At 48.4% G+C, this 19615-nt stretch overlaps 6 protein-coding genes across 6 annotated transcripts; 3 read left to right on the forward strand and 3 right to left on the reverse strand.

Moving 5' to 3' along the window:
• Positions 1-855: 855 nt before the first annotated feature.
• On the forward strand, positions 856-4608 carry N7495_003997 (GTPase BMS1; the record flags this gene model as incomplete). Its single annotated transcript, XM_057206648.1, has 3 exons — positions 856-913; positions 988-1148; positions 1222-4608. The coding sequence occupies 3 exons, from the start codon at positions 856-858 to the stop codon at positions 4606-4608; spliced, it is 3606 nt and encodes a 1201-aa protein (XP_057064328.1).
• A 923-nt stretch (positions 4609-5531) lies between these two features.
• On the forward strand, positions 5532-6890 carry N7495_003998 (uncharacterized protein; the record flags this gene model as incomplete). Its single annotated transcript, XM_057206649.1, has 2 exons — positions 5532-6056; positions 6111-6890. 2 exons carry the CDS (start codon positions 5532-5534, stop codon positions 6888-6890), a joined length of 1305 nt encoding a protein of 434 aa, XP_057064329.1.
• Positions 6891-8207: 1317 nt separating this feature from the next.
• On the reverse strand, positions 8208-10167 carry N7495_003999 (uncharacterized protein; the record flags this gene model as incomplete). Its single annotated transcript, XM_057206650.1, has 7 exons — positions 8208-8225; positions 8282-8359; positions 8416-8510; positions 8570-9028; positions 9090-9524; positions 9595-9672; positions 9738-10167. The coding sequence occupies 7 exons, from the start codon at positions 10165-10167 to the stop codon at positions 8208-8210; spliced, it is 1593 nt and encodes a 530-aa protein (XP_057064330.1).
• Positions 10168-10737: 570 nt separating this feature from the next.
• Positions 10738-13154, forward strand: N7495_004000 (transcription factor domain-containing protein; the record flags this gene model as incomplete). Its single annotated transcript, XM_057206651.1, has 3 exons — positions 10738-10819; positions 10874-10928; positions 10988-13154. The coding sequence occupies 3 exons, from the start codon at positions 10738-10740 to the stop codon at positions 13152-13154; spliced, it is 2304 nt and encodes a 767-aa protein (XP_057064331.1).
• A 357-nt stretch (positions 13155-13511) lies between these two features.
• Positions 13512-15754, reverse strand: N7495_004001 (CCCH zinc finger and RRM domain protein; the record flags this gene model as incomplete). The annotated part of the gene is made up of 4 exons (XM_057206652.1): positions 13512-13817; positions 13874-15456; positions 15513-15631; positions 15690-15754. The coding sequence occupies 4 exons, from the start codon at positions 15752-15754 to the stop codon at positions 13512-13514; spliced, it is 2073 nt and encodes a 690-aa protein (XP_057064332.1).
• Positions 15755-16739: 985 nt separating this feature from the next.
• On the reverse strand, positions 16740-19510 carry N7495_004002 (elongation factor 2; the record flags this gene model as incomplete). Its single annotated transcript, XM_057206653.1, has 4 exons — positions 16740-16757; positions 16819-19250; positions 19319-19376; positions 19472-19510. 4 exons carry the CDS (start codon positions 19508-19510, stop codon positions 16740-16742), a joined length of 2547 nt encoding a protein of 848 aa, XP_057064333.1.
• Between the last annotated feature and the right edge of the window lie 105 nt (positions 19511-19615).

Here is a 19615-nt window from a genome sequence, read left to right on the forward strand (position 1 = left end):
TATACCCTGGAATGGGAGCTGATAAGCCGAATGGGCTGAGAGTCTTACGCCATGAAAACGCCCATGATGCCTTATTTTTAACTTCAGATATTTCCATTATATTCAAATTTACACTACACAGTAATTAAATCAATTTGAAATGTTATGCGGGCTCGAATGAAGATGTGATTTGAGTACGGAGTACTCTGATCTGAATCAACAAAGATCTATTCTGCAAGTTTGAGATAAGAATACATCGTAATTAGTGATATATTTTCAACTGAGAAATCCAATGACCATCCACCTATGGACCTGTCCCTTCTTGTCTTCCTGCTTTTCGATTTAAGCTGTGTTGATGTAATAATGCATGAAAGACTCCTATGACGCGATTCTCGAACGCGGGGCAGATCACGTGGGCATATACGTCACTCTACAGGCAAGTCAGGTGATCTTAGTATCACCACGTGACCGTTTATCTCATATCAAATAACTTTTGCCTCAGGTGTTAATACTGCCTTACGCCAAGCCTAAACTAGAATCCTTGTAAAGGTCATAAAAAGAGAACTAAGGGCTCAGCTGGGACCTCGCACATACAAAAGCAGTTGTGACAGCTCTGGGTTGCCAACCCGAAGCACGAATTATACCCCTAAACTGCTAAGCCGAGTTCACGATCTTTACAGCTCAAAGTTTTTATCAAATCTACCGCAATTTCGGTTTTTTATTTTTTTAAACCGGGATCCACATTTTTCCGCCCCGAAATAATAATTTTGGACCGGCCATCTTCACGTCCCAAGCTGTTGTCGCTTTTACTGTCTGTCTCTTTTTCTTTCTAAATTATCAGAGCAGCTGTGAGGTCCGTGACCTCTTTGCTTGCAAATGGAGCAGCAATCAAATCGGGCCCATCGGCCTGCAAAGGAGAAGAAGAAATTTGAAGGTACGAAACATCTCAGGGCTTCGGGGTTTTCTCTCGAGGATTGATCGAAGTAGAGTCACTGACCCATGTTACAGGAAGCAATCCGAAGGCTTTCGCCTATTCCAATCCTGGAAAGCTTGGTAGACAGGCTGCTCGATCCTACGATGTCAAGGAAAAAAGACTACATGTTCCCCAGGTGGATCGCATGCCTGAAGAGGCCCCTCCAACTGTGGTTGCACTCGTTGGACCCCCAGGCGTAAGTTCCGAAATTGGAGTTTTATCTTATACTTGGAGCCACAATGCTAATTTATATCTTGTTGCGTTTGCAGGTTGGCAAGACCACTCTTCTGAAGTCACTGATTCGTCGCTACACTAAGCAGACTCTGAGCTCCCCCCAAGGTCCATTGACTGTAGTTACTTCCAAGAAAAAGCGCCTCACTTTCATCGAATGTCCCTCAGATTCCCTAGCAGCCATGATTGATGTCTCTAAAATCGCGGATATTGTCCTTCTCATGATTGATGGTAACTACGGCTTTGAGATGGAGACAATGGAGTTCTTGAACGCCTTGTCGACGAGTGGTATGCCCGGAAATGTCTTCGGTATTCTGACCCATCTCGACCTGTTCAAGAAGCAGAGTACTTTGAAGATGACCAAGAAGCGCCTGAAGCAGCGTTTCTGGAGTGAACTCTACCAGGGTGCCAAGCTTTTCTACCTTTCCGGTGTGATCAACGGCCGATATCCAGATCGCGAAGTCCATAACCTATCGCGATTCTTGTCCGTTATGAAGAATCCTCGTCCGCTTATTTGGCGTAACTCTCACCCGTACGCGCTGGCGGATCGCTTTTTGGATATCACCCCTCCCACTCAAATCGAAGAAAATCCCAAGTGTGATCGTACTGTGGCATTGTATGGTTATCTCCGCGGTACCAATTTCCCAGCTTATGGTGCGCGGGTGCACGTGCCTGGTGTGGGTGATCTGACAGTCTCTGGCATTGAGGGATTGCCTGACCCCTGCCCTACTCCCTTCATGGACCAGCAAGTTGCAAAAGTATCTGGAAAGTCGTCGCGGCGCAAGCTGGGTGAGAAGCAAAAGCTCCTCTTTGCTCCCATGTCCGATGTTGGTGGTGTCTTGGTTGACAAGGATGCGGTCTACATCGATGTCAGAACTACCAACTTTAACCGTGACTCGGATGACGAGGAAGAAGACCACGAGGACCGTGGACTTGGCGAGCAGCTTGTAGTTGGTCTGCAGGGTGAGCGACGATTGCTTGGTGAGGCCGACGAGGGTGTCCGTCTTTTCCGTGATGGTGAAACCATAACTCAAGATGGCGAAGAGACTGGCCGTAAGCACAAGAGACACGCGCGCATTGCAGATGCTGAACGTGATGGTCAAGAGGCATCAGACGATGAGGGCCTCGAGAGTAGCGATGACGAAGACGAACAACTTGCCGAATATGAAGACGACGAGGATCTCAGTGAGGATGATGAAGATGAGGTCGATGTGTCTGCTCCGTCAGGTTTCGAGGACAACTTCAAAGAAAGACAGAACGGAAGCAACCGTGAAAATGGAGAGGATCTTGCCTTTGCAGACAGTGACTCTGACCTTGGCTCAATCTCTTCAGTCGAGGATCAGGAGCTAGAGAGCGGTGATGAAGATGAAGAAGATGAGGATGAAGAGGAAGAAGATGACGACGAGGATGATGATGAGGATGATGAGGAAGACGAAGAGGGCAATGCCAAATGGAAGGATAACATGCTGGCCACAGCTAAAGCTCTTCATAGCAAGCGCCCCGCTTTCCGTGTCTCTGACCTTTCAAGGATGATGTACGATGAATCCATTAGTCCTGCTGAAGCTGTGCAAACGTGGCGCGGTGAGAACAATGAAGAAGATGAGGACGCCGATGAGGAAGCCGACGATTTTTTCAAGAAGACCAACAATGAGAAAAAGTACGAAGCCGACTTCCGTGCAGTTCCCGAATATGACTACGACGAATTGGAGCGTAAATGGCGGGATGAAGAAATGATCGAGTCACTCAAACGTCGTTTCATCACTGGCAAACTTGTTGGTGGCTTCGACGATCTCGATGAGCTTGATGATGATGATATGGATGACGTCTTCGATGAAGATGAGGATGATGAAGGTGATGGAGCCTTCGAGGACTTGGAGACGGGTGACGTCTTCAATGGAATCAAGGACGACGATGAAGAGGGAGATGAAGACGAAGACGACGAGGATGCAGAGCCCGAAGGCCCAGTAGATTTGGAAGCTGAGCGTGAACGTAATGCCAAGAAAAAAGAAGAGCTGAAGCTGCGCTTTGAAGAAGAAGATCGGGAGGGCTTTGGAAACGCTAAAGAGGGAGCTCGAGATGGTGGCGATGGGGAATTCGGCGAGGATCAATGGTATGAACTGCAGAAGGCTAAAATGCAAAAACAGCTCGACATCAACCGCGCCGAGTTCGACACCCTTGATCCCGCTTCTCGTGCCCGAGCTGAGGGCTTCAAAGCAGGAACTTACGCTCGTATCGTCTTGGAGAAAGTCCCATACGAGTTTGCAAGCAAGTTCACTCCTCGGTTCCCTGTTATCGTCGGAGGTCTCTCTCCTACCGAAGACCGTTTCGGATACGTACAAGTTCGCATCAAGCGCCACCGCTGGCACAAGAAGATCTTGAAGAGCAGTGACCCCCTGATCTTCTCCCTCGGCTGGCGTCGTTTCCAGTCGATGCCCATCTACAGCACTTCGGACAGTCGGACCCGAAACCGTATGCTCAAATATACACCCGAACACATGCATTGCATGGGTGTCTTCTACGGTCCACTAGTGGCCCCCAACACAGGTTTCTGCTGCGTTCAGTCGTTCTCGAATAAGAACCCAGGCTTCCGGATTGCGGCAACTGGTGTCGTGCAGAGTGTGGAAGAGCACACTGAGATCGTCAAGAAACTGAAGCTCACTGGCGTACCATACAAGATCTTCAAGAACACTGCCTTTATCAAGGACATGTTCAACTCCTCGCTGGAAATTGCCAAGTTTGAAGGTGCTTCGATTCGAACTGTTTCAGGCATTCGTGGTCAGATCAAGAAGGCGCTCGGCAAGCCCGAGGGTTGCTTCCGTGCCACTTTCGAGGACAAGATTCTCATGAGTGATATTGTCTTCCTGCGCGCCTGGTACCCTATCAAGCCGCATCGCTTCTACAACCCGGTCACCAATCTTCTGGATCTGGAAGAGGGTGCTTCTGCAGACAGTGGCTGGCAGCAGATGCGTTTGACTGGTGAGGTGCGCCACGATCAAGGTATCCCAACTCCCATGAACAAGGATTCAGCCTACCACAAGATTGAGCGCGAAACTCGTCACTTCAATCCTCTCCGTGTGCCACGCCAACTGGCTGCCGATCTTCCATACAAGTCTCAGATCACAAAGATGAAGGCACGCAAGGATCAGACCTATATGCAGAAGCGGGCTGTGGTCCTAGGTGGCGAGGAGAAGAAGGCACGAGACCTCATGCAGAAGCTGACAACAATGCGCAACGAGAAGCAGGAGAAACGGGCAATCAAGCAAGAAGAGCGCCGTAAGGTATACCGTGCCAAGGTTGCTGACAGTCTTGAGAAGAAGGCTGCACGTGAAAAGAGAGAGAAAGCGGAATACTGGCAGCGCGAGGGTAAGAAACGCAAGAATACCGATGGTGAATCTGGTGGCCGGTTCAAGAAGCGCAGCAAATAAACGCCCGGAAAATTTTTGTACACATTGTTCTTGCATACTTGGCGTTTGAACCAAAAATCTACTTTGTGCATTTACCCTCCTCATTCGAATTTGATAGGGCTAAGTGATTTTTACACGGCGAAGCCTGTTCAATACCTGCGCTCTCCAAATGTTCCTTTTCTGAACTAGATATTTCTATACTTTGGTAAATCTAGCACCTATACGCTTCCTAGCTCTATTCTATGCTCTAAAAGATATTGATTGGCTGAACCACATAGCTATTGAATAAGACCTTTCATTCAACAATGGAACCCACCTGGGAATTCCTACGTCTTGATTATAAAATCATCAATATCTTCTAAACAGTCAATATTCACTACTGAATGTAGATTGCGTAAGTAGCACGTGACCACCGTGTCTCGAACGCGTCTCCGCAGGAGAACAAGCCGATCAACGACGCCATAGACTCGCTTCAAGTCATTTTCAGAGCAAACGCGCTTCTAGATCTTTTGGTTCTTTTAATATTCTTCGGCCTATCCATTTTCGCAAGTCTGTGGTATTCTTAGGCTTAGTCCTAGTCGCTTGGACCCATCGTCCCCAGTGGAGACCACCAGTTCACTGTCTTATCGCGCGCTTACTAGACGACCGCCCCCCAGTTAGGGCAGATACGCCTGTTCCCCAGCACCGCTGCATATTCCCATTCTTTGGGACATTTGGATCCAGACCGTTGGCTCTATTACATCCCTGGTTGCTCCGCGTCGGCCATTATAGGTGCCCGATTAGATGCGGTGACTCGGCGCAAGCAGCGAAGTTCTGATTGACGTGTATAGATCCTTTGGTCACGTAAGTTTACAATCGCAAATTTCATTGCGACTTGGTCGCCTTCTTTGATTCATTTTCCCTCTAACTGACTTTCTTTCGTTTTCCAGCCCGTTGCTCGAAGTATGAACGACATCCATCTTGTGCCGTCAGGTCGTGGGGCTCCTAATGCGGATACTAACATGACAAATACCGAGACTTTGAATATCTCCATGACGAGATCACCGGGAGTCTTAAGTTATGTGGAAGAGATTCAAGTTCCGCGGTCGCCTCAGCCCTTGTCGTTACAAATAGATGGGCTAAATGCCCATGTGTATGACAAAGACACTTCTAATTCTGTTGTTGAATCTTCCGAACATGGTAGTGAGACATCTGGCGATGGCCAACGACAAGACCTTCAGTCTACTAGTACATTTACAGACTCGGTAAATAGTCTTCCTCTGTCCTCGCTCAACACTCAACCCATGGAGTTTGTCAATTCTTTCAACGAGAACGTGAATACACATAACTCAACTACATACAAACAATCACCCGAATTTCAAGAGCCGTCGCCCGGCCTTGTACTATCTCACAAATCCAACTTGAATGGGCATGTGCGAAGGCGTTCGAAGAGCACGGGCTTGTCAGCCCATGACAGCAAGATCGCACAGGTAAAAAGAACACCCTATTTTTATGCTCGAATGTCGTTGACATTTGATCATTAGCTTTCTGCTCGTATGCGCACGCGACTGTCAAAGGCGGCCGCCAATCTAGAAAAGTCTCGGTCGAATGATATCAACTCCCAACTTGCCCTTCACGGGCTTGCTAGCTTTTCATCAGCAGTCCAGCCTGCAAATAGTACTATTTTGACTCCGCCAGTAAATCCCCGACGCACATCACCATCAAATATACCTCGATCCTTTCTATCCCATCACCGCTCTCAATCCGCTATTCCTGCCTCCGACAGACTCAGTAATTTCCCCAAATTGGCGCCACCTGTCGATATTATAGCATCAAACGGCGACACATACCTGCGGGCAAACTCAAATTTGATAAAGAATTCATATGGCCGAAGTCCATATTCCGGTCACAGTCCATATTTCCGTCACAGACGAAACAACTCACACCAAGAACCCCCAAATGCCCGGGCTGAGCAAGACGCAATTGAAACTCTTATGTTCATGTCTAGTCCTGAAAACTCAGGCTACCGCGCCAGCCCTCGACCATTGCAACCCCCCACCCAACGTAACTTGCATGCATCAATCTACTCAGATAGGAATGGTAGTGGAACTGACCAGAATCAACACTCTCAAAATGATAGGTTACAGTCTGGAGAAGCTTCACATATGCGAAATTCAGACCTAGGACTCGAAGCTCATGCGGGTGATGAGATTGACCGCATCCTGGACCAGATGGGAAGTGATAGTGAAGAGGATGCACATTATGCATCACATCGTTTCCCCTTTAAACTATCGGCTCCTGGTGGGCATAGCCAGCCGAAGTAATTCCATGCACATTGCCCAGATTTTACTCGTGGTCTTGAATCAGGTATAAACCTGCTGTATAGTACCGTTCCCATTTTAGGGATGAATAATCAGCATGATGGTGCAATGCATGCCATTCAACTAAATAAAGCATGCTGGTTTATTGGCATCTAGCTGTGTTTATTCCATTATATAAAAATACACGGATACCTATGTAGACGAGAATTGCCTCGATCTTCTTGTTCCTTTTCATTACTCTCCTAGTAAGTAGAATAAGCAACAAGCGAAAAGTGAACTGTACCTAGGACCTAAGTAGCTTTACATACCGTCTTTGCTATGGCTTTCCTATTTCAGGTGCCGTCGCTTTATGAGGGCGCTCAGGGTCAGCCTTTTTTATTCAAGATAGTAGTTACGTGATGTAACGGGCTGTGTAAGGATGTCTAGCGGATAAAGAATAGATAAGATGAAGCCAAGAAGGTCAATTGTATTCAAGACTGATTCTTGAGGAATCAGTCGTAGATCCGAAGAGGATACGGGATTTTAAGTGGTTATGATTACATAATTCCCGCACTATGGGAACACCATGACAGGCTGATGCCCGCCAAATGGATAATGGTGCCCATTAGCCTCTTTTTACTGCAGCAAAGATAACATGACTCGAGAACCCTTCATCCTCGATTCCACACCGACTCTTCCACGTCCATTAAGGATTCTGTACACAGTTTGTGCCTAGCTAGTTCTGAATCTAAGATTAGCTTTAGCCCTTCGCACGTGAAGTCAGCGGGTTATTATATTAGCTCCTGGCGCTTTCATGAATAATGCACACGTCTTGATACGCTTCCTCATACTCTCTGTTCTTGTGCTCTACGAAGAATTGTAGTCTCCTTACCTCAAGGTTCCCTGCCGAAAGGCATAGAGAAGTTCGTTTAGATTCACTTTGTGTCCAGTGGAGACTGTTGTGTGAGTGGAGATCTATCGTGGGGCGATCCCTCACGTGACCCATAAGGCAAACCAAACCTGACCCCAGACCCACGCCCCACCAACAATGACGTCTATATCGAATATAGGAATTTCGGAAAGAATGGTCTATTTCCTAATATTGATTGACAGCCCTTTATTTTTTCATATGTTGGACGGCTAAATAGTGGAGGTGTAGATTATGGAAGCAAGATAAGACACAGCTGGCGCCCTGAAGCTATCGATGTTCATTGAAACAAACCTTAGAACTAAGATCTATATTCTATATGTGTATGTATGTCTTTTTCCGAAACGTCGTAATCACATCATCTAGTTAATTATATGATTAAATTTTGGTAACTTTTGGTAACTTTTGTCCGCTTAATGGTGCGCGAGTTCCTATTAATTTATTAGCACGTATCGACATAAGTGTTGAGATAATATCAAGTACTTACACTAGCCATTTTGCTTCTAGCCCGAATCTTTGGACCGTAGAAGGCCAATACACAAGGAACAGCAGTCAAAAGGATACCCTGAAATTTTCGGTCAGTAATCAGTCATTCTTTCTATAAGGAAAACTAAAACTTACAAGTCCACCTAAGAGACTTGATGCTCCGGGGAAGCCAAGGTTTTTAAACATGGCAGTTGTCACTAATGGAAACACCCCACCAAGCAAGTTACGGCCTGCAAGAAGATATTAGCAATGATGTTTTTTTAGTGAATCACAAATTTCAACCACTTACAGCAAGACTGCGCAGCAATCGCCGAACTAGCGTAGCGGTGATAGGTATCAGCTAGGTAATTAAATGTGGCAAGGTAGATTGAGAAGATGCCCATAGTCGCACAGGCTACGCCCATTGATGGTACAATCCAGTGAATAGAAGAGTAGGAGGTCCAGCCGAACCAGAAGAGGCCGATAGGCAAGAGGAAGGATTCGGCACAAACGAAGTACAATCGTCCTTCGGGTGAAGAATTATGTATTCCGAAACGCGTGCCTATCCAGTCGTGGGAAAGGCTGATAATGGTGATGATAATGACACCGACACATAGGGATGTAAACACAGCACCGGTCTGCTCGGTGTTGAAGTTGTGGTTTGTACGGAACACAAGCGGGATAGAGCCGAATTGGAGGTAGAGGACAGCCCAGCTGAAGGACACCCAGAGGGAGAAGAAGAAGACAACTGGTTCAGTGAACAGCATATCTTCGATATCGAGTTAGCAAATCGTTCAAATAAAGAATTTGGGAAGAAGAAAAGTACTCACGGAAGGGCCTATATAACGAGATCTGAACCGCCTTGACCAGTGACTCTCGCTGTTCATCACTCTTCACCTTCCATCGAATACGGCGGACTTGTTTCGCCTCTGAAGGGTCGTCACTAGATATTATCACGCCAAAGTGACCTGCATCTTCAAGCTTCTCGTAGTATTGATTCAGTGCAGTCGCCTTCCGGCTGAGCAAGACGCTGCCGCGGGTTTCGGAAAAGAAAAAGAAAATGATCAGGACAAAGACTCCAGCGACGATTGCATGTGCGTAATAGATCCAGCGCCAGGTAGTGTGGGTAACAATGATACCGGATATCATGGGTGCTAGACCGGTTCCGAACAAAGCAGCAGCGGAGAAAAATGCCATTGGGGTGTTTCGATCTACTGCATGATAGATATCGCTGATGACACCTCCAACCATGGTTGAGAATGTAGCTAGAAAGTAAGTGGTCAATACCTAGACAGAGTACTACCGTGCTCTCAAGGACTTTGGGCGTATACTTACATCCAGCCACACCTTGAAAGAAACGGGCAACCGCCAATCCAGCAAATGATTCGGTTCCTCCACATCCAACCAACGAGGCTAAAAAGCATGTCAGTAACAGTTCAACATTCGAAAGATTCAAAGTGATCAAAGTTTATACATACCAACAAACAGAACACCACTAGCAATGAAGATAGGTCGCCGTCCATTAATTTCAGAAAAGGGAGCAAGAACCATCGGTGCTAGTGCAAAACCGATACAGAAAACAGTAATACTCAAGTTATACACTACAGCACTGATCCCCCACCTCTTGGTCAATTCATCAGACGCCGGACTAACCTCACCAGCAGAGTAACCAGCCAGCCCAGTCACCGCGCATGAGATACAGGTCATTGTTGTTTTGCGCCATTCCGGCCAGAGAAATGGAGAACCATATTTTTCTAGATTTGGGGCCTCAGGTGCTGGCGATTGATCTGAAGCTGGAGGTAAAGTGATATTTGGAGTTGGTAAAGGCGTTTCCAATTCAAGGTAAAGATGTTCGATCTCCAGTCTCTCCGTTAGAGAGCAGTCAGAGCTAGAATTCCTTTTCTCCATGACGAATGCTTCCAAAAAAAGTAGCTTTGGGTAGCATTGAATTGAGTAATCTAATTAATTTGGGCATTCAATCTCCCTTTAAAAAAAAACTCGTCCATTTGAGTCATTGGAGTTAAGATAAAAGTTGGGGAAATTGGGGAAATGGCGAAAATATGGAGATAATAAGATAAAACTTGGGATCCCAGATCAAAGGTGATTGGCTATATGGTAGTAAATCGAACTCCATTAAAATCCGTCTGCCGAAAATTATGTCCTATTGCCGAATACTTAGGTTGATTAATAATAGGGATTTGGTGATCTCCAATTTGGGGAAAGAACGCTCGTCCAATATTCAATATTTGAGAGTATTATCCAAAGAGCAAACCTCCTATGTTTCATGTTCCAACTGATATTTATGTACTAGTAATACCTATGATACCTTATTATCATCAATCAGGAGCATAAATCAATCGAATCAATTTTATGTCGCTCTTGGTGATGTAAGCAGTCCCGGAGTTGAGCTCATTCCTCCCCGACTTTAACCACAAATTTAGACTCTTGACCTTGGAACTACATAGATGGGTATAAGCCATGAACCGCAAACCCTACCAATGCCAGCGATGTCCTAGGGCATTTGCTAGGTTAGAGCATTTACAGAGACACAATCGTTCGCGTAAGACTGGAATTTGATCTATGCATATCTACTTCCCCAATTAATACCGTACAGATACTAAGGAGAAGCCATATGCCTGCGCCCAATGTCCAAAAGCCTTTACACGCAAGTAAGACGCTAAGCCTACTAATGCGGAATAGAGCTCATATACTGATATGGATCTTAAAGAGACTTGCTGGCACGACATGACAGGCTCTCCCATCAAGGGACTAGCTCCGTCAATCAAAAGCCCCATTCATCTTCTCCAATTTCTTCCGCCAATTTAGCATCAAATGGGTTGAATACACTGGCTTCAGCAGCAAATCATGCATCAAATCATAGTTTATCATCGAGGCCTCGTGGTCAATTTACCAACGCTCTGTCTGCACATCAGTCCTCGATCTTGAGCCTTTCCAATTCAGCGACTCCATCTGTCGGGGCACCAACCACTCCTCTTCCCGTATCTGATTTCGGATACCCTCTGAGTGGAATTACGTCGAGTTCCTACGACGAAAACGACTTCACTTCGTTCCTTGATAGTGTCTCATTACCTAGCCATCCTTTCTCGCCTGCCTTTCAACCACTCCCATTGTTTCCGTCTTTATCCTTCATTCCTGTCACAGACTACCAGCAAACGCCTAATATAGGACCGCTAACAGAAACAGCAGCGGATTCAATGTCAACTCCATCTAGTTCAGTATTGCCGCGACATGATGCACAATTACCATCCCTTCAGCCAGAAGGGTTTCAGACTCCAGCCAAAGCTCGCCAGCCCACAGGATTTATTCCCGTCACTGCTCAATGCAGAGATAAGATTTTTCTTCTCTTAGCCAATTATGCCAATGTGGTCCCAAACCCCTCTCTCCCTTCTCGACATGCACTATCCAGATGCTTGACGGGATATATGATGGGATTTCACGATCACTACCCACTGATACATAAGCCAACACTAGATGTCGATTCAATGACTCTCCCACTTTTCCTTTCCATGGCTGCCTTGGGCGCACGGTACTCTCGTGAGCCAGACACCAGTATGCAATTATTTCAAATTGCCAAACCAGTCACCCTGGAACATGTGCGGCGCGTCTTTCAGTCAGGCACAGCGCCTGAAGTAGACGCAACCAACGATATTGACACACTCGAAAGCATACAATCTCTTCTATTTCTAATCTCAGTCTCATCTTGGTTCATCAATAATCCACCTTACCACGAAGCTTTATCTTTCCAAAGTCTGACTGCAGCACTTTTGCGAAAAGGAGGCTTTAATCGCTTACCTGAGTGTGACGGGTCGTGGACCAGCTGGATACATCGTGAACACGTCAAGCGGACAAAGTTGATCTTATTCTGCTTCTTTAACATCCATACTATCGTCTTCGATCTACCCCCAGTCATCCTAACAGAAGAAATTTCTTTGGAGCTGCCATGCACCGAAAGGGAATGGCAGGCAACCGGACCCGAAATGTGGCAAGCGGCTCGTAGTCAGAGTTCCGGGGAACCAAAGATACAAGATGCCCTATCTGCACTATTTACTCCCAACAGCGGTCTAGAGCGGTTTTCCACGCTGGGAGGATATGTGCTCATCCACGCCCTGCTTCAAGATATATGGCTGACCACCAAGGCTAGTCGACTCGCTCTCTTCCGGTACAACCGCCTAGGATCATCCATCGCCTCGACACCAGAACTCATGGCAGTCGAGCAAGCTCTAGAGCGATGGTGTCAATGCTGGGAACGCAATCAAGAGTCGTCAATCGACCCACTAAGCCCACACGGCCCGCTATCCTTCACCTCAGCTGCGCTCCTCAGACTAGCATACATCCGACTAAACGCCGACTGCGGCTCCGCACGCCAGCTCCAAACGTGGGACCCAGTCCAGATAGCAACAAGTCTAAAAGATAATCTGTCCGTCCAGCGCGGCGACCGCCTAACACGTGCAGCACTCCACTGCGCACACGCTCTCAGCACGCCCGTAAAACTGGGCATTGGCTTCGTCGCCCACTCCCAAGCTGCACTCTGGTCAAACCAGCATGCGCTTTGCTCGCTTGAATGCGCCGTTCTGTTGGCTAAGTGGCTGGAAGCGGTGACTGTTGCAAATCCAGACCCTGTGCTGACGGAGCAGGAAACTCGTTTGCGGGATTTTGTTTTGGAGATGGTTATGGAGGCTTCGCCTTCGCTCTCTTTGAAGTTTTCTGAACCGGATGGGTGTCGTGAGTGGTTGCTTGAGAAGAATACTCGCCTTAGTGCCGCTGTGACGAGGCTTTGGGCGAGGCTTTTTACGGCGGATTATATTTGGGAAATGGTCAGTCTTATCGGGAGGTCCTTGGATAGTTATGCCGATCTGCTGGAACAAGGAGCATGATTCCAGTTTTGCATATCTACAGTTTACTGCTGCAAGCAGTCACCGGATTAACGAGATGCAAAACAATTGAGGCCAGTCAGCTCTGGCGGGAGTAAATATCCCATTTTGAGTATCTTTATGATTTAAGTTTAGGAGAAATTTCTAAGGGGATTGGTGCAGGTGATATTAGGGAGGGCTCGTTTTCAGGGTACACGCTAGTACTGCAGGGAATAACGTTAGGAATACATACAGTAAAACTATCTATATAACAGAAGACAAGGCGTGATGGCAAAAGTAGGTCTATTGCGCGGCTTGCAGGTTGTACCAATTGTAGCATGCTCTCCTTTCAACTGCAGACTAGACAAAATAACCTCACAATTACCAAGTATCATCTTCAGCAACGTCGTAATCCAAGTCCGCACGTGGAGCAGTACGAACCTCGGAGTCAATGGCCATTTTGCCATCATCGCCCAACGACCCAATACCGTTGTCCAGCTCTGGAGTTGTGACAGACGGCTGAGGAGCGGGAAGGTTGGGAAGCCACGAGAGTTCAACATCACCAACGGAGGGAATGTTTCGAGGGCTGACCCAGAATTTCTCGGCTTGGTATCGTTCCTTAAAGGTCACAACCACTGAATCAGGCTGGCTGGGATTCTGCTCAACGGACTCGTATTCACCCATTGTCTGGGATTAAAAGTTAGCATGTCATCATTGATTAAATTCGTTAGTGAATAACTTACAAGTAGGTGGTGCCGCAGAGCTTCATCCTTGTCCGAGTTGAGCTCTACTCCGGCCACAGCAACTCGTCGTGGACGGTTATCAAGTCGCAACACACCACCCCGGCCACGAGCAGGTCCGCCACGGCCACGATATCCACCGCGGAATGAGGGATCAAAGGCACCGCGTCCACGGTACCCGCCTCGGCCACGAGGAACACCCCGGCCACGATAGCCGCCACGTGCAGCGATCGGATCGATGCCTAGAGTTTGTGCTTCGGACTCAAGAGCAGCTATTTGCGCACGCAATGATTCCTTAGTTCCGTTTTCGTCTGAGGTGGTATCCATGGAGTCGCGCTTTGCTTCTTCGCGATCCATATCACCGAGGCGCTCCAGCAATCGTACTTTTTCCTCCAGTTGCTTCTTCTGCAACTCTTCGCGCTGGCGTTCAATAGATTGTTTGGCCTGTTCGTACTCCTGTCGCTTTTTCGCCTTCTCTTCGTAAGCCCTCTGAGCTTCTTGCTGCTGCTTCTCGAACTCTTCTGGATCCAAGACAGGTGCTTCAGGCTGGCTCTTCTCGTTGTCTCCGTCCTGTCGCTTGTGCCAATAGACCTTGACAAATCGGTTATCAAAGATGACCTTGGGACTAGACCATGCTTGCTTGGCCTCCGCATATGTCTCGAACTTGATCAAGGCAATCTTTTTGTACGACTGCAGAGTGATATCAACGATACTTCCAAACTGAGCGAAGAATTCGCGCACAGATTCCTCATTGAATTTGTCATCAGGAATTTGCTCCACCACGATTGTAGTAATAGATCGATCTTCGTTGGGACCTGCGGACGCAAAGTCGGACCTGCCGCCGCGTCCTCGTCCACTTTGTCCACCACGTCCGCGGCCACGACCGAAGCGATCACCACCACGCCATGAGTCTGTCGAAAGCGCTGCTGTCTTTGGATCATACTCTATCGAGGCAGTCAGTACACTATTTTTGATAACGAAATTATTGATCCCACCATCGTTTTTAGAGCCAGCTTCACCGTGCTGGTACGGGCAAGCTGTACCCAGGTAACAGATACCCTGTGTTTCGTAAAACGGGCAGGGCTGACCAGTTGGCTCCATGACAGGCTGGCCGGGGGCACCGGGCATTACAGGCATGGGTGGCATACCCGGCATCTGCGGGAATCCCATACCCTGCATAGCCATCATGGCTGCCATAGGATCATTCGGTGGGAACCCAGGTTGAAAGGAGAAGGTACCGGGTTGGCCTTGCGAAAATTGCTGACCACTCTGCGAATGGCCACCGCGGCCCATCCAGTCGCCGCGACCACCACCACGACCTCGTCGCGGCGATTTGAAGTTGCGGTTCTGGGGTGCGCCATTCTGGAAATCCGGTTCGCCCTGGAATCCCTCGTTGTACGAGCGCTTTCGGCTATTGGACTCATCGAGAGGACTAGTGAGGGTATTGAATGGCTGCTGGGGCTGTTGTGGAGAGGTAGGTTGAGGGAAGTTTTGGGGAGGTTGCTGAAATGGGGCCGGAGGGGCCGACGAAACACCTTGCTTCGTGCCAAAGGTTGTAAAGAGCTCATTCACAAAGGGAACAGTATCTAGAGAAGTAGGTTAGTAAGGCGTAAGAGGGTCAGGATAGTACAAGGGCGCTCACTCTCTCGCAAGAAATCTTCGAGATTCTCAGTCGACGCCTTTCGAAGCTGGTCATCTGGCGCGTCTGACCTAACAAGCGCAAGAACATAGTCGGCAAGGACTTCGGAGTCTGCGTCTGAGCTAATATTCACATGACAGGTAAATAACGAGTCGGCGCTGCACATCAGATTGAACTTACATGTCTTCAAGCTTTTTGATCACCCATTTCTTGACATCAGCAGCTTCTTCATCGGTGAAAATCATAATTACAATAGTCTGATGGCCTAGCAAACACCAAGATTGGCAAAATTCAAACGAATTGGACGCTGGTGAGCGTCTTGGGTGCAGGGATTCGGTATCACGGGGAGCTGCAGGCGCTCAGTGAAGTGGAATCGGGGGGAGTCCGAAGGCCTCAAATTCTATGAGAATGAAATCTCAAAATGGGACCTAGAAGAATTTGATCCTAAGAAAGAGGGTGTGGGTTGATGTGAGTAAAGGAAGACTGAGATTACAACTTTTAAAAGACGCGAAGGCGCGAGTGGTTTGGTCACGTGATACGACATCTGCAGCCAAAGGTTCTTCGAGACGACTTGACCTCGACTGCAGATTTGTCTTCAACAATATGAAATTTAGAGAAAAACTTTTAACGGTCCGCTACCAAATGACAAAATACAGAGTAAAGGATAGAAGAGTAGTCGAACATAATTTATTCAAATTCAGCAGTCAAGTCGAATGAATTGAGTGACAAGTGAAGTGACAGGAATACAAGGTGGAAGTAATCCTCAGCTACCTTCTCCGTAGGCATTAAAAGCTTCATAAAGCCGAGGATGGCAAGACACCGTCAGATATTAATCCATATGACTTGAGATTAATTACAGGGTTGTCATCTACTTGCTACATAAATATAGATACGAGTAATACGCGATGAAAGCTGGGCCTAGCATACCATTTTGATTTTCATTGACAATCTGGTAACTAGACAACAGCAAAAAACGAAAGGAAAACATATAGCCATCATGAAAGTGCAGTGGAAGAGACCATAGCAAGTGAGTTCGAGGCGAACACGTCCCCAAGCTGGTCACTTCCTAAGAGAAAAAAAAACCAAGGCATAACAGAAGCACGCCTTTTAGAACGTTGGAAATTGAATTTTGGTTGAACCTGGAAGATGTATTGCATTCATCAATTTCATAAAAGAAGATTCCACACGAAAGAGGCTGAAAAGCCCAATTTGGCAGGTCGTGGGATTTTTTTACAGCTTGTCGTAGTACTATAATAATAGACGTTAGCAGATAATTCAGTAGAAGCTCAGTATGAATGGAAAAACTCACGTTCTCGTAGCCGGGAACACCGTCCTTGAGACCCTTGCGCTTACGCATCTCAGCCACGATCTGACCGGGCTTGGTGGTGGGGTCGAGAGGAGAACCTCCGGGGTAGATAGCCCAGTGGTCGAAGACGGACTGGGGGAAGGCCTGACCACCAGTGGCGGAACGGAGCTCAGCGGGGAAACCGAAAGACTCGTTGACGGGCAAGTAAGCCTTGACCATGAACAGAGGAGTACCGGGGCGCTGCTCCTCAGTGTAGACGTGACCACGACGGCGGGTAAGGACACCGTAGATACCACCCATAGCCTGCTCGGGAACCTGGATCTCAACGTTGAAGATGGGCTCGAGGATACCGGGTTCGGCCAGCAAGGTAGCGGCGTACAGGACACGACGGGCAGTGGGGATGATCTGACCACCACCACGGTGAATGGCATCGGCGTGCAGGGTAACATCGAGGATGTTGAAGCGGACGGAACGCATGGGCTCCTCAGCGACGGGACCCTCACGGGTAGCCCACTGGAAACCGGAGACAACGGAATCCTTGATTTCGTTCAGGTACTGAACGGCCTTGGTCTGGTCAACGAGCAAGTTGGCACCGTTAGTGTCGGGACCGAAGCACCAAATCTTACGGGCATCGGTAACATCCCAGCCGTACTCATCAGCCATGATACGGGCACGAGCCTTGAAATCGTCACGGGGGCTGATCTTGCCAGCCTCAATGGCGAGGGAGACCTCCTCATCCATGGGGTGGGCAGTCATGTACAGACGGTTGTGCTTGTTGGGGGACTTGGACAGAGCAGTCATAGAAGAGTCACCAGCAACAGTCTCACGGTAGGAGACGACGGGGTCAGAGATGCGCAGGGGAACACCGGCGTGGTCCTCCTCGAGATCCTTAAGACAGATCTCAAGGTGCAGCTCACCGGCACCGGCAACAATGTGCTCACCGGACTCGGAGATCATGGTCAGGACACAGGGGTCAGACTTGGAGAGACGCTTAAGACCCTCGACAAGCTTGGGCAGATCCTGGGCGTTCTTGACCTCGACGGAGCGCTGCACAACGGGAGAGACGGAGAACTTCATGACCTTCATGTTGTGGGCAGTCTCATCGGTGGTAAGGGTACCAGACTTGAGCAAGAACTGGTCAACACCGACCAGACCGACGATGTTACCGGCGGGGACATCCTCAATGGGCTCGACGAAACGTCCCATCATGAGAATGGTACGCTGGATGGCCTTGATGTAAAGGTCGTCCTTCTTTCCAGGGACGTAGTTGGGACCCTGGATGCGGACCTTGAGACCGGACTTGACAGTACCGGCGTAGACACGACCGAAGGCGTAGAAACGACCCTTGTCGGAGGTGGGGACCATCTTGGAGACGTAAAGCATGAGAGGAGCCTTGGGGTCACAGTCACGGATACCAATGCAGGCAGCATCGTCGGTGGGACCCTCGTACAAAGTCTCGGCACGGTACTTCTGGGCAGTAACGGGAGAGGGCAGGTGAATACAGATCATCTCGAGAAGGGCATCAGCGGCAGGCAGGAACTTGCGCATGATGACCTTAAGGAGGTTCTTGCCCTCGAGGTCACGCTCATCAACAGCCAGCTGGATCTCAAGCTTTTCAACGAGAGTAGCGATCTCTTCACGCTTGTTGTGTTGGATAGCAGCGAAGATCTTGAAGATGGGGTCAAGGATGAACATGTTGAAGGCACGCTCAAGGGTCTTGCCATCGGACTCGGGGTTCTTGGTCCACTTCTTGGTCTTGGGGTTGAAGAAGTTGTCACCCCAGAGACGCTCGAGCATCTTCTTGCGGTCAACACCGAACTTCTTGGCGTACTTGACGGCGAACTGGCGGACGGTGAAGGCCCAGCCGTGGAGACCGGAACCGAAAGCAATAGTTCCTCGGTCGGGGTAAACCTGGACATCACCAAGAGCCTTGTCAAAGTAGGTAGCGATGATGACGTTGACGGACTCAATGGTACGGGAGAAGGACTGGAAGAGATCCTCTTTGGAGACCTGGAGCTCGAGAAGAGCACGGTCGACCTTGTTGATGATCAGAACGGGCTTGATACGCTCGGTCAGGGCCTGACGCAGGACAGTCTCGGTCTGGACACAGACACCGGAGACACAGTCGACAACGACAAGGGCACCGTCAGTGACACGGAGAGCAGCAGTGACCTCAGAAGAGAAATCAACGTGACCGGGGGAATCGATCAAGTTAATCAAGAACTCGTTACCGTCGACGGTCTGGGGAATGTCCTTCAGATCCTCGGGGTCGGTCAACTTGGCGTACAGGGTGATGGCGGTGGACTTGATGGTAATGCAACGATCCTGCTCATCAGGACGAGTGTCCATGAAACGAGCCTCACCAGCCTTGGCGGCGGAGATAATACCGGCGCGCTGGACCAGGGAGTCGGACAGAGTGGACTTTCCGTGATCGACTATCGGGTTGAAAATTCTTCATTAGTCTTCCATATCCAAAATTGGTCAATCTGCCAGAGATACATACCGTGGGCAATGACGGACATGTTACGGATGTTAGCCCGTCTGTCCATCAGGGACCGGATCTAGAAGATGTTGGTTAGTGACTGGTTCATCAGGAGGGCCTGGAGGCCCTCCTTCGAGCTCACAAGGAGCTATTATTTCATTTTCAAGTACACACCTCCTCAATGGTGAAGCTAGAAAAAGAAAACGACCCCATGTTAGCTATGCTGTTCGTAGTTGTGAAGCTTTCAAAGCATCAAGTTTTGATGGTGAGAAATCACTTACTTGACCATTTTGTCGGTTTTTTCTTAAATAAGCCCGA

Source organism: Penicillium taxi (assembly GCF_028828555.1).
Source record: "Penicillium taxi strain IBT 34144 chromosome Unknown utg000003l_segment0_segment0, whole genome shotgun sequence".
NCBI lineage: Eukaryota > Fungi > Ascomycota > Eurotiomycetes > Eurotiales > Aspergillaceae > Penicillium > Penicillium taxi.